General features: G+C 40.1%; 1 protein-coding gene across 3 annotated transcripts in view; it reads right to left on the minus strand.

Moving 5' to 3' along the window:
- Positions 1 to 3,961: 3,961 nt before the first annotated feature.
- Positions 3,962 to 13,464, minus strand: part of DYNC1LI1 (dynein cytoplasmic 1 light intermediate chain 1) — a 56,779-nt gene continuing 47,276 nt past the window's right edge. For all 3 annotated transcript variants that reach the window (XM_039525200.1, XM_039525201.1, XM_039525199.1), the window contains 5 exons: positions 12,697 to 12,756; positions 12,539 to 12,583; positions 10,952 to 11,072; positions 10,245 to 10,403; positions 3,962 to 6,855 (listed from right to left, as the gene is read on the minus strand). In XM_039525200.1, the coding sequence (XP_039381134.1) occupies positions 6,743 to 6,855; positions 10,245 to 10,403; positions 10,952 to 11,072; positions 12,539 to 12,583; positions 12,697 to 12,756 (498 nt within the window). In that variant the 3' untranslated portion in view covers positions 3,962 to 6,742. The remainder of the gene's footprint in view (positions 6,856 to 10,244; positions 10,404 to 10,951; positions 11,073 to 12,538; positions 12,584 to 12,696; positions 12,757 to 13,464) is intronic.

Here is a 13,464-nt window from a genome sequence, read left to right on the forward strand (position 1 = left end):
CAGGGCGATGAACATTTTTTCTTCCTTGCTTTTTGTTAGAAAATCTTTTCTGGCAATTTGAACAAGTCTGTGTCTCACTCTTCTTGATATGTTGGACAATGAAATAGAAAAGATCTCTGTTTCAATCTCTTATCTTATAGTTGGATGTGTAGTAGTAGGATTTTATGTTTGTATTTTGTATAATTTAGAATGAAGGATAAAGAATAAGATAAAAATGTATCATGTATTAAATGTATTTATGTACGATTTGACCATATCCTGCCAGCCACCCTTTTTGAACAGCAGAAAGGAATGGTCTAATGTGCCATTGGTAGAGATGCATCAGTCAGAATCTGTATCTGGGCTGATTTCAAGGCAGTAACAGACCTTTTAGGATCACCACTTTGTTGTAGGTTTAGCATTTTAAAATAAGTAAAAGAATGCAATGATTGTTTTTCTTTTGCATTGCAACTTGATGTGTTTTGTGTGTGAATGAGAAATGTGTGTGTTAAAAGATAAGTGTGAAGGCCATCACTGAACCAGATGTTCTATGGAGGAACCGAAAACAGATGCAAGAGCATTGATGGCAGCGGCACCAATTTAGTGCAGTAGTGAAGACAAGCCCTTAGAAGGAGGGGCTGATTGAGTAGAAGTAGGAGTGGTTGATCCCCTTTTTTTCCTGTTTGGCTCTTCTCTTGAATAATTCATGGAGCTTAGAAAAGAAGTGATGATGGTACTGGAATGGCCTGGAACTTTGAGCAGTTTGGGTTCTACTAAACTGCCTTTTTGTTGCAGGCATGTAAATCCCCAGTGACTGCAATGTTGCCCTGGAATCCTTGAGTGTGTTGAGAGAGGATTCCGTATACTCACTGAAGAGCTTGGATCTGTCAAGCATCTCTATTGGAAGACCAGAGAACTTGAGCCAGGACACGCTCATAATCACAGCTGCGGCCATGTATCTGGAGGCTGTGTTGGTGGCATCTAGGTCAGTTTGGAGGGAGCTTTTTGAGATTAACTGCCCATCCAAGATGGACTGACATTGCTCTCTTTGGACTTGTGGGAGGTGGTAAATAAAATGTGTAAATTTTGAGTATGTGGTAAAGTTGTATTTTGCCATCAAGGCCTTATAGTTAGCAATACAAAATTGAAGAACAGCTGACAAATAGCTTGTTTTGCCCAGTAAATCCAGCCACTTGGGTTCATTGTTCATTGGAGATCTAGACTGAGCCTGATGGCTTCTTTTGTTGGCTACCTTCACCACTAGGGAATTAGGGCTGGGGTGGGAAAAGAAGTCTTACATTCTTTTTAGTGGGATATAGTACTTCTTGCCTGACTTTTTACAGGTGGGTAGAACTGGAGCTGGTGTTTGCTACAGGGTATGTGCAAGAACTAGCAACGCCTCATTAACAGACCAATCTTCCCTTGTGGATTGATATTCAAAATATCCACCTAAGAGTTGTGACTCTTGGATTTCTTCTAATGGAGAGAGCTTACCAACCGCTTCATGATGTGCTCGAAGGTCTTGAAATCATCAGCACAGGAGGGCATTGGTGGTGTTACACCCTTATCCGGGGATGAAGAGGACCTGACTGAAGGATGTAAGATCTCCTTGGGCTGAGGTTCTTGTTTCTCTTGTGTATCATCTGGTACCGAAGAAGCGTGCAGTAATGGGAGATGGTCAGTTGGTATCCATGAATGGTACAGTACCAGTTGGTGCTGGTAGTCCTTTCTTATCCTGTAGAATAGATCATTGAAATGGCCCCCAGGGTCCCAGTAACCCCAATGAGAATAGGTGAAAGGTCATACTATCTTGGCCTACAATGTTTGGTAGGTCCCCTAGAGTCCTCTTCATTAGAGGGACTCATGGGAATGTGGTGGTACAGTACCAGGATGGATTTGTGTACAAAAATCTTTGAGTCTGATAAATCATCTCCTGAGCTAAGCTGGGGGGGAAGGAGCAAGAGGGGCGCTCAGGTATCATCATCAGTACCAAAGGTTGAAGACTTAGATAAGTTTTAACTTGTAACTGTCTGGATGGTACTGGTGAGGGGGCTTTGATAGATCTCTGTAATAATGGAGACTCAGGCTAATCAGAAATAAGATCCTCCGAAGACAGAAATCTAGCAGGCAGCAGAGGGTTTTGATAGCCTAAGGTTGAGGCTTGGGTTGGTACTGGAAGTGGAAATGTTGAATGGTGGGATGGAGACTGCTGCAGTACTGAGGAGCTGCAGGGTCTTGTCTCATTTCAGAGATGAGGTAAGAGACCAGTACTGAGGCACATGGTAGCCTGTGTGTACTACAGTGCAGCAAGGGATCAGATGGTTCTGCTGAGATAGATGGGTCTGGTGGCAGAGGGCTTATTCATATGGGGCTTCTTACATGGTCCCAACACCTGTACTGGATTCAGTTGGAGCACTAATTCTCCTGAATGAATCTTATGGATTGACCTATCCCTTTTCTTAATTTCTCAGGTTTGGGAGATGTACTTTTTCTTTGAAGTCTGTCTCAGTAGCCACAAAGCTGAAACAGTGACCAGAGGGGCCTGCAACATTGAGGTTAACATACATGGGTGAGAGGGGAGGAAGCAGACCTCTCTGGAACACAAGCACATATAATTAAATAGGAGTTTTAGTCTAGTCTCCCTGTCTTTTTTGGACCTGCATTTGACCCTCTGCCAGACTTTTCACCTTGAGGGGATGAGAGTCTCTCAAACAGTGCAGGCAACTAGAGTGCCCCTCACTGTGGGGAAAAAGACTTGTGGCAAGTCTAGCAGAGATTAAATTCCAAGGTTTTAGACATAACAAATTGTGCCCCAGCACTAATAAAGGTCCAAGAATAGGAGCTACCAAGCTTCAGCAAAACAAACAACAAAATAGATAATGGCTTTTATGAGGTGAAAGGAGGAAGCTGAATATAGCTAACAGCAGATAAGGAATAAGCGGTGGCAAGCTTGTGCCTTCCTTTATCCCCTTATTCAGAGCATAAGGCATTACTCTGTGCAGGCACAGGCCCCTGGATATTACTTTTCAGCATGCATTGGCATATGCACATATTTTGGGAGAGCACCCATAGGGACATGTACTCGAAAGAACAGTGAAGTAAAAATTAATATGGATACTTGCCTGTGGCTCAGAGGTCACAAGCAAAACTAGCGGCTCTCTCTGAACCATACCTTGGTCCAAAGTCCTCCTTAGGAAGATCCAGGATATCTGTTTGGATAAGTGTTGCTTGGAAATAAAGGGACCCTTTAGCTGATTCCCAGAATTTACAAGCAGCTTGTGAGACTTTCAGAAAAACATTGTCCCAATGAATCCTACAAGACTTGGAAAAGGCCAGTGCACTAGCTAGTCCATTTGCTTGTTGCTGCAGTAATATTCCTAGGGAGGAATTTGATAAGAGTTTATGGTATACATTTGTAAATGCTTGTACTGTGCTTAGAGCAATGGAAAAGTACTTTTTTTAAAAGTGCTATTTAAAACTTTCTAATTTTCTCCCTTCCACTAAAGATCCACTTTTTCCTATGAATCCTTCAGAGGGTCTAGGCCTCAACCTGTACTCTCTCCACATCTTTCCTTACCTAGTACATATTCTTGTCTGCTGGACTGGAGACTTTTCACGGTTGGGATTGTGTTGTAGCATTATATAAATAATTAATGGCTTTATTCATTCACTCACGTTTAGTTGACTTTCTCCTGTATTAAATCAGTTCCCCATTTATTATAGATAAATTGGAAATCATTTTCTTTTATTACAGGTCTACACTTTATTGCAGTTACTGTATTTTTATGATTTCTAATAAATTACACAATAGTTCCCTCCCGCAGTTTTCTCCATTCTCCTCCTCCACTATGTTTTGATCCCTGCCTTACAGAGTTGATGGGTTTGTTTGTGTACCATTATTATTAATGGATATGAATTTGCAAACCTGACAGCACAAATGTACTATTAAAATTATTCCAGAAAAAATGGTTTGGCTAAGCTCAACATGGACCTTTTTGACAGCTGAAACAGCAAGAGGAAATTAGACTCAAGAAGACATTCTACTCCCATTAATAGAATGATAAAATAGATTACTGAGTGGCAACTGAGTGTTTAATCCCAGTTAGAGGACAATAGCCTCTAGTCTCCTTTCTTTTTTTGTTGTAGCTGCTTTATTGTGCCAGTTTTGTCATGATTTTATTGTATGTTTAAACAGATGGTATCGTACAACAGATACAGTTCATACTGATTTGGCAACAGCCACTTTAAAAAAACAAGTGTTTAAACTACTTATTTGCAATAGATTTTTGATGCATTTTTCCACAGAACACGGTCTTTATTTTCTCTAAAACATGAGGGCAGAGCACACAGCATCCTTCTACTGCCTTTTCCTTTGTAGCAGATTTGTCCTTGATAAAGAGAGGCTAAGGAATCCTTCAATGCATATATTTCAAAAACTTCAAATATGCAGAAATGAGGTTCTGTTTTCATGCACTTTAGTATTGAGACTCCATTATAATTTCTTTTTCTAAAATAAAGCCCCAAAAATAAACTGTGTAATGGATGTTTATTGATCTCTTTTGAGACATTTGTCCAACTTAACAAAAAGGCCTTTACTTTGATATCAGATATGCTCAAATGAACAGAACTGAAGAGTTTAGAAACTGAAAGTGTTTTCTTTGCAAAAACTAAAACAGTACAAAAATAGTTTTGCAATTTAAACATGCTAAAATCTTAAGTTTCTGCCTTTTAATGCTAGTATGGTGTACCACTAGAATTTAGATAGGAAACAGACCGGTGATCTCATCAGCAGGATAAGAGCTGTCATGCACATTTTAAATTACTATGTTAAAAAAATTACTGTACATGTGTAAGCACAGTAGTGAATTGTTCAAGGAACAGCGATGCATGTAATGCATCTGTGATTAGAAACCATTTCCTTCATGTATATATTCTATACAGTTATTCCTCAACAGTTCACATATTTGGTCAGGAGAGTTGGACCATTATTATTGGTTGCAAGGGCAGCATTTTAACATTGTTGTACTTTTGAATAATCTGATCAGGAATAAATCTAATGAGATCCCATGTTTAAAATAATTCAATAGATTTGTTTAGATAAGACAGCTAGTCTCAGATTTTTAGCATTGATAAGCAGCCAATATTTTAAAAAGTTCCCTGAAGCGCAAGCAATAAAATCAAAGCTAACAAAAGCAAAACATTCTAGTATGTTAGTCTCAAAAACATTAATTTTTTGGGGAATCAAAAAAATCTGTATCAAAAGTAGGAATTTAAACAGCAATATCAAGTATAATACCATACCCAGAATAAAAATTATGGATATTAATGTTTTCTCCTAACACTTTTTAGCAGATTTCCAATTAGTAAATTAGGGAAATTGTGTATATTATACCCACTGTTGTAGTAAAAAAATTGTACACCTATTTAAGAAGTGTTAATAAAAATACTCAGGATAAGCTTTGAAAGTTGTTCTAATCTCAGTATACCATGAGCTTCAGTGGGAGACTTCTCACATTACGTTTATGATCTCAAGTGTTTCTCAAATACTGTGAACTGAAAGCTGAAATAACCAATAAAATGCTAACTTTTGACACATGATTCCACAGAGTGCACTGAAAAATCATCAGTAGGATGCTTCGTATATCTAGTGGGCTTTTAAACTAAAGACTACATCCCCAAAATCTGATGATCAAAGTTTTGCACGTAGGAACATTAGTACAATGCTATATTGTATGAGTAGCAGACTCATCTGTTTCTTCCAGAACTATCACGTTTTAGGGAAGCTTAAAGCTGGGCCATACTATTATTCACAGAAAGGTGACAGATAAGAGGGAGGGACGTTTAAAGTACCTAGTCTTCAAGAGTGAAACACTAAATATTTTGATTAGCTAATATACATTAATACAAGAGAATGCAATGAATCTATTTATATCTGAATGCAGATAATACTTTATTAACTGATCACAGTTTTAATGTCTGATTTAAAACCATAACTAATTTGGGAAACAAAAATGGGGGGGGGAGGGGAGTTAAGGCTGAGCCATATATACAGAAAAAATCTGGATACTGATAATCTGTACATTTTTTATTAAGTTAACCTCTGCTTTTTTCTTTACACAAATAGTTTATTCAGTGTCTGAAGTTATCAAATTGGCCAATATTTTAAAGTCTTATGCTGGAATGAAAGTTTAGCCCAAGTTTTTGATGCAGTATAAAATCTTAAATGGAGATTAGACAGGTTTGCTGTCATATTCCACATGAAGTGTTGAATTTTATTCAGGTTAGTTTATTGTTGGGGCACAAAATTATAACAAATGATTATCCTCTCTTCCAGCAAAACTAGTAGTTCTCTCTCTCAAAGGTTAACCTGTATTAAATTCAACTATACTAGGTTGGGAGATCAATATACATTACGTGCCCATGCTACATATCATTTTCCAACTCTTTAAGCAGCCTTTAACATTATATGATTAAGTGGACATATGTGCCATTTTACACAATTACACCAACTTTTCAACAAAATCCAGGAATTAGTTAATTCTTTAAGTTGCACCGTGAACAGTAGTCCTATATGTTGTGGTATAGTTTTCCATCTGTATTAGATCCCTTTTGTAAAGCTGGGCAACACATGAAATCAAGACATCAACTGTTTGTCCTTCTCTGAAAAAGTGTTTCAGCTGTCTAGTTCCAGTCACTGAAGGAAGAGGCAGAGGCAAGTTTAAATTATCCCAGAAAACTGAATAAATTGCTTTATTTGGTGTCTTCAAGATGCTTCACCTTCTGTGGGCGATGTAGGTGTTGTGGGAGAGACCATTTCAGGTTTTCGTGAAATTCTATCCAATTCTGCCTGAACATCAGTCAAGACTGGCTTCTGGCCTGTACACACACAAAAAAAGCACACAACACTTGGTCATGCTTAAAAATTAAAGGACTTGTTTTCCCACAACTATGTTATTTCATAATAACATCCATTAAAAAAAGTTAAGTTTTCCTGCTTTAATACAATACTGAAGAAGTTGTGTCATGCATGTCACATTTACAAACTTCACATACACTAGAGTAAAGATATAGTAAAATGGAGAACATATTTAGTTTGTAGCAATTTTAGATGTGTGGGTTACCCTACTGTTTGGCTAACAAGCCATTTTTACAACAGTTCTCTCAAAGTCTTGCACTGTGTGTGGAAAGCAAATCCTATAAAATCCTAACATAAATGATACACATCTCCTAAAATTTCTAGGAGGTGTTGACCAATGAACGTTGGACTCACATTATCAGTATGTATTATTCACACACATATTAATATGTATTAAGCACACAACAATATACTGATTTATATTTCAAACAGTTACATGGCCAGAATTGGCCTATGTCTTTCTATAAACCTATTCACTTATTTTAAGTACCCTTTAACACTTTGCAAAGCTGAAATCAACTTTGGCATTAGAAAATAATGAATTTGACTGATATTGATTTGATCTCTTGAGTATATTTCATAATGAACCAAAGTGCTCTCAAGTGACTGACCGTACAGTTTATCAACAGAAAAAACAAACTCTTCACATTCCCAATCGCCTTACCTCCCTTGACACAGGCATGGGGGAAATAGGATTATTTTATCTATGTTTACATGAAAATTCTTATTTCAAGGATCACAGATCCTTAATAAGTCTTAGCCGACTGAGCTTAAAAAGCAGACCAAATCTTTTCAGCTATTAAAGATCTGTGAAATTTCCTCCCCAGAAGAAGCCTATTACCAGTCTTTGCATATGAATCGGAATACACCCTGTCACAGAGTCCCCGGGCGATGCTTTGGAACTGCTCCAAACAAAGCCAGTCAGGACTCTGGGGAGCCTCCTCTCCCTTGGAGCAGACTGTTTTCAGGGCAAGAAGCTCACACGGCTTCACCTTCCTGGGTCTGACCTTGGAGCATTCAGCATCCTCTGCCCCTCCGTGCGTTTCCCACAGCGAGTCTGCCCAGGCAAGGTCCTGGGGAAGCCAGAAGGTCCTGCACTCACCCCCACTTCACAGTCAGACATGACTCTTAGCCAGCCAGTAAAACAGTCTAAAACAGAGCTTGTAGGTACAGAGAACAGGACCCCTCAGCCAGGTCCATCCTGGGGGGCAGCGAGCCAGACACCCAGGTCTGTACTCACTTCTCGTCCCCAGCCAGCTTCAAAACTGAAACCCCCTCCAGCCTCTCCTCTGCTGAGTCTCTTTCCTGGGCCAGGAGATCACCTGACCTCTTTGTTCTCCCACACCTTTAGCATCCCCTTGCAGGAGGGAAGGGCCTGGGCCATTAGTTGCCAGGAGACAGTGTTGGCCAGAAACTGAGGCACTCACACAGTATTCAGAGGAAACATTAAGAACAATCCAACTTCGTCACACAGCCCCCACATGGATACTGCCCCCCTCTTCAAATACAGGCTGGAGATCCTTTGCGCCTCTATTTACCAATTCTTGATTGAGTTGAAGACTCTGAATTCCCATCCACCCTCCCGAAGTGAGTATCACAAAGTTGTATTGTAATGCATATGGATAAGATGGCAGAACTGTATATGCATACAGTAGAACTGAAGTCAGTGTGGCAATCCTCCTTATAGCCCACACATCTAGTGCTGGGTAATGGAGTTTTCAGTCCATATTGACAGGTTTAGCTAGGCTCTCATTCTGTATTCAGCAATAAAAGTTTCTGCTGCAGCTTTTCTAAAGTAGTCATGAGGCAGCTCCAGTGATTAGATGGAGGGTGTTCTGGCATATCTGCTGAGGGCCAGAGGATAAGAGCAACAGCTGACAATTTATGCTGCAACCATCACGTACCTCCCACCCCTGAAGATTCTGGCTCTGTGTAGTTCTTTAAGATGTATATCAGTAGAAGCAACACTTTGGGGTCTGTACTATTACCAGACAAGTGTGATAGTTAGAGATAGGATCAGCATGTCTCTGTCGCCCTGTAACTTAAGACTGAGGAAAAATTTCTGTAACTCTATGATGTGCTCACTTTAACGAGGACAAAAGTATCACTCCATGGAAGAAAAAGCATCCCTACGGAAACTGGCTACTCTAGATAATTCCTGATCAATATGGCCCCAGATTGGAGTCAGGAAGACCATGATGTCATGTAGATTTGCACAATACTTCATAGTGAGGGTTGTGTGATCTAGGCAGCCGATGTTCAGTGATCACTGAGGGATTTAAACAACTAGGATTCCGAAACTATGCAGAAGCTATTGATGAAATCTGTGCCCATTCTGAATCTTTCCCCTATACTCTCTGCAATCAGCCCAGGAAAGAGTATTTTCAGTTGTGATGCAGGCCTTAATGGATCATCGAGGCAGGTTCATATGGTGGCCAGGCAAAGTACATGAAGCACAGAGTTTTTGAAAATCCTAGCATTCTGAGAACAGGAAGAGTAGGACTATTACAGTGGTACCTAGAAGTTCCAAGCAAGTGGACCTCTATTGTGTTAAGTGCTGTACAAACATCAAAAGAGCCCATGCTCCAAAAAGCTTAGAATCTTAAAGGACAACAAGTGGGTGAAAAGAATGAAAATGCAGTAGTAAAAGCCTGTTTAACACCACTGGGAGCACTTGCGTGTGCATGCTAGGTGTGTTACAGGCATGCTAAGTGGGGATGAATATAGCTAGAGTGCTTCCTTTATTTTCTAACACCACAGGCTCATGCAGCTATTACCCAGAAGGGCCTCTTTGCTCTTTTCACCTTCCTTAATAGGAGGGAGAAATCCAGGTGATGAGGAACAAAAGAGACTACTTAATAGATGGGCATTCATATTACTTATCCTCATTATTCCCCTGCAGGAATGCAAGAGAGTCTCTGGGTCTGTATTTGTTCTCCCCACAAACGCTCTGATTCTAGCGCACAAATATTGGAAAACAGCAGATAGAAGGAAGATTAAAAACCTCAGAGATGCACAATACTAAGGACTAACAGGTAAGGAACAGGATATTATTAACAAATTTCAGTTAGATATTAATACAATATGATTTTCCCCAAAAAAAGCTCACAGGCTCACAATACACCCATAACATCCTCCCACATTAAGATCTACTATGATCTCATCTTGGCTTACCATTGTCAGCCTCTCAGATTTTACGTCATTGAGCCATGGATAATGCTGTATACATTTAAGTTGTATTACTTATCTTGCCACATTTCTAACTGCATTTTAACAAATATTGCATGCTAGATTAAAGATATTCCTTGCACAAATGAAATTTCCAGTGATGCTTTATGATTAATCATACCTGACTTTTTTGCTGACGGTGGTAAATTGCTGCCACCACCTCCACTGCCCCCTCCTCCAGGGCTGCCACCGCCAACGCCAGGACCACCTGGGGAACCGGTTTTTTTACTCAGCAAACTGTTGAAGAAGTTAGCTAGGACGCCTTCGCTTGTGGCTCCAGCTACATCAAAAAAGTAGAAAGGTATTTTATATATGAAAAACAACATTTTCCAAATAAATGCAGACTACATAGTTGTTTGCAGCGTTGTAGTACTGGGTTTATCCCGGGATATGAGAAAGACAAAGGTGGGTGAGGTAATATCTTTTATTGAACCAACTTCTGTTGGTGGAAGGTACAAGGTTTCAAGCTTCACTGAGCTCTTCTTCAGGTTTGGAGAAGGAAACCAAAGCATTCAAGCTAAACACGAGATGAGATAGATTGCTTGCAGCCTGTCTCAAATATCTATAAGACAATGGACAAAGTCCAGAAATCCATCCCAAACACATTGACAATCTCTTTTTTTTATCCTCACCCATAACTTTATATTCAACAACACTTTGTCCAAACCATGTAAACAGCCATGGGTACTAAAATGCCTCCCCAGTATTACCTCACCCACCTTGTCTCTTACACATATTAGGTCAGTATAAAGAAATACAAACGTATTTCAAGTAAGCAGTCAAGAATAGCTCACTTATTCCCACATTTTCCCTGCACAAGAAATATACCTTTCATATTAGGATCAATTTTTTTTGAGCCAGTAGGGATGGGTGTGACACTGGCCACGTTGGATGTTACTGATCTGTTTGGTGTCCTAGGGGAGCCTCCAGGAACTCTGGGCGAAGCATCCTACACAAAAGTAGAAGATTGAATATTCAAACTATTTTGTGTACTCAACTTCCAGAAATAATCTATTAATCTAGACAAGCAGAACTATTTAATTACATTTTGCTATTTTTTTCCACTTTTTTTAAAAAAGGTACATTTAATACTGATCATGTAATTCAATGGAATACTTGTTGCAAAAAAAAATCTGTTTTAAATGAGAAATCTTGAAATGCTGTGAGATACAAATTTTTACAGAAGTATGTATAATACATTAGCAAAGCACTTGAAAGTTAACGGAAAAAAAACAGTATTGCAACTAAGAACTGCAGTCCAACTGGAGGCACTGCAGAGGGTGGGGACTTCACCCTGATGAGAGAGTGCTAAAGCTCTGGTTGTTTGGGAAACTGCATTCCCTAGTTCATGGAGAAGCTACACTAAGCTCTCTGTAGTATGAAGGCAAGTCAGGGCCGCCTGGAGGATTGAGGGGGCCTGGGGTCTTCAGCGGCGGGGGGCCCCCGCTGCGGCGGTAATTCGGCAGCTGGGGTCCCTCCATTCCGGGACCCACCGCCGAAGTGCCCCGAAGACCCGCGGTGGGGGCCTTCCGCCGCCGAATTACCACCAAAGTGGGACCCGTCACCGAAGTGCAGCCTGGTCTTCGCCGGTAATTCGCCGGCTGGGAGTCCCCGCCGCAGGTCTTCAGGGCCCTTCAGTGGCAGGTCCCGGAACAGAAGGCCCCCCCCCACCGAATTACCGCCGAAGACCGGGCTGCACTTCGGTGGCGAGTCCCGCTTCGGCAGTAATTTGGTGGCGGGGGGGCCCTTCCACCGCGGAGTGGAAGGACCCCCCCGCTGCCGAAGACCCGGAGCAGAAGAAGCTCCCAGGCCCCGTGAGAGTTTTCTGGGGCCTCCAGAGCGAGTGAAGGACCCCACTCCAGGGGCCCCGAAAAACTCTCCTGGAGGCCTCTGCGGGGCCTGGGGCAAATTGCCCCCCCGCTCTGGGCGGCCCTGAGGCAAGTTGTGGCAAATATGGTGGAAAGAAGAATTTTTTTTATCAAAAGCAAACTGCGTGGAAAACTTACTACTTTCATTGCCTCACAAAAGCAACTTAATAGGTCATATTACTGAATAGTTGCTTGTCACTTGAAAAAAGGTTACAAGAGCTGTCTTGCAATTTTTTCTAAATTTGAACTTAAATAAGTAACGAGAGTTACACTGCTGAGCATTTTATATACTAGTTCCAGAAATTCATCTAAAATGTAGGTAATACACATGTATACACAAGTCTGCACACTTTGGAGTTCAATTTCATTCTGGGCTTAAGTATTTTTACAGCAATAAGAAAACTGTAGAAAAGCATTAAGAAAAAGCTTGTAGATCAGAAGTGCTTTTAGAAGTCAGCAATCTTCTCACCCAAACATGCTATTGTATTAATCAAAACCAAGGAATGCGCTATTTTCAGTTTTAGTATTTAAAATCTTTGTTACTAACCACTGGCCTTCCAGCTGCAGTAGGTGGCTGTTTCGCTAATAGAGACTGGAAAATAAAATATTTTAGACATTACTGTTTGCATTTACTGTAACAAGCTCAAAAATAAATTTAATTGAACACCACATGTTTAAATGAAACTAAATGCAAAGTAACTCTACCTGCTGCTTCATAAGAAATACTTGATCATCTTCTGCTACTATTTCTTTTTCATGCACAAACTGCAATATAAAAAACATTTCAATACGGTTGTGACTGATGTCATTTAAAAACTAGATGTCGTCTTTTTCTATTTATAGATTAATATGAAGAGGCACAAAAAATGCATGAAATGGACTCAAGACAACATGGTCTTCAACCTAAAGCTGTGCTAGTGCTTTACACATTTTCTAATTGTTAACACAATGTGAGTGACCATAAGGTAACTATCTTCACATGCTGCTAGCTGAATGTCTTTACCTCAGCATTTATTTTTAAAGCAAGAGACATTGTTTAAGTGTTTTATTTTGTTAACATTTTAATTACAACACAGTTTAGACATGCTCTATGGAAGGCATTGTTACATACTTAGTACAAAAGTGTTCAGTTTACAGGGCGTGATCATCAAGTGATGTAGTTCTCAGACTGATCAAAGATCTTGAAAATTTAATTTAGCCTGAAGAACCTCAGAGTATGTCTGGGGACTATCTAGGTACTGATATGCCACCGCACTTTACCTTCCTCACCTTCCGAGAGCCTCATAAACAACAAATTATCCTCACAACCACTTTGTGATCTAGGAAAATATCTGTTTTACAGAGGAAAAACAAAACAGATGTGACCTTCTCAAGATCACATGAAATTGATAGTAGGGCTAGAAACTGAACCCAGAAATCCTGAGTCCCAGTTCTATGCCTCAATCACAATATCACCCTTCTTAACAAATGCTC

This window comes from Mauremys reevesii, linkage group 2 (assembly GCF_016161935.1).
Source record: "Mauremys reevesii isolate NIE-2019 linkage group 2, ASM1616193v1, whole genome shotgun sequence".
NCBI classification, from domain to species: Eukaryota; Metazoa; Chordata; order Testudines; family Geoemydidae; genus Mauremys; species Mauremys reevesii.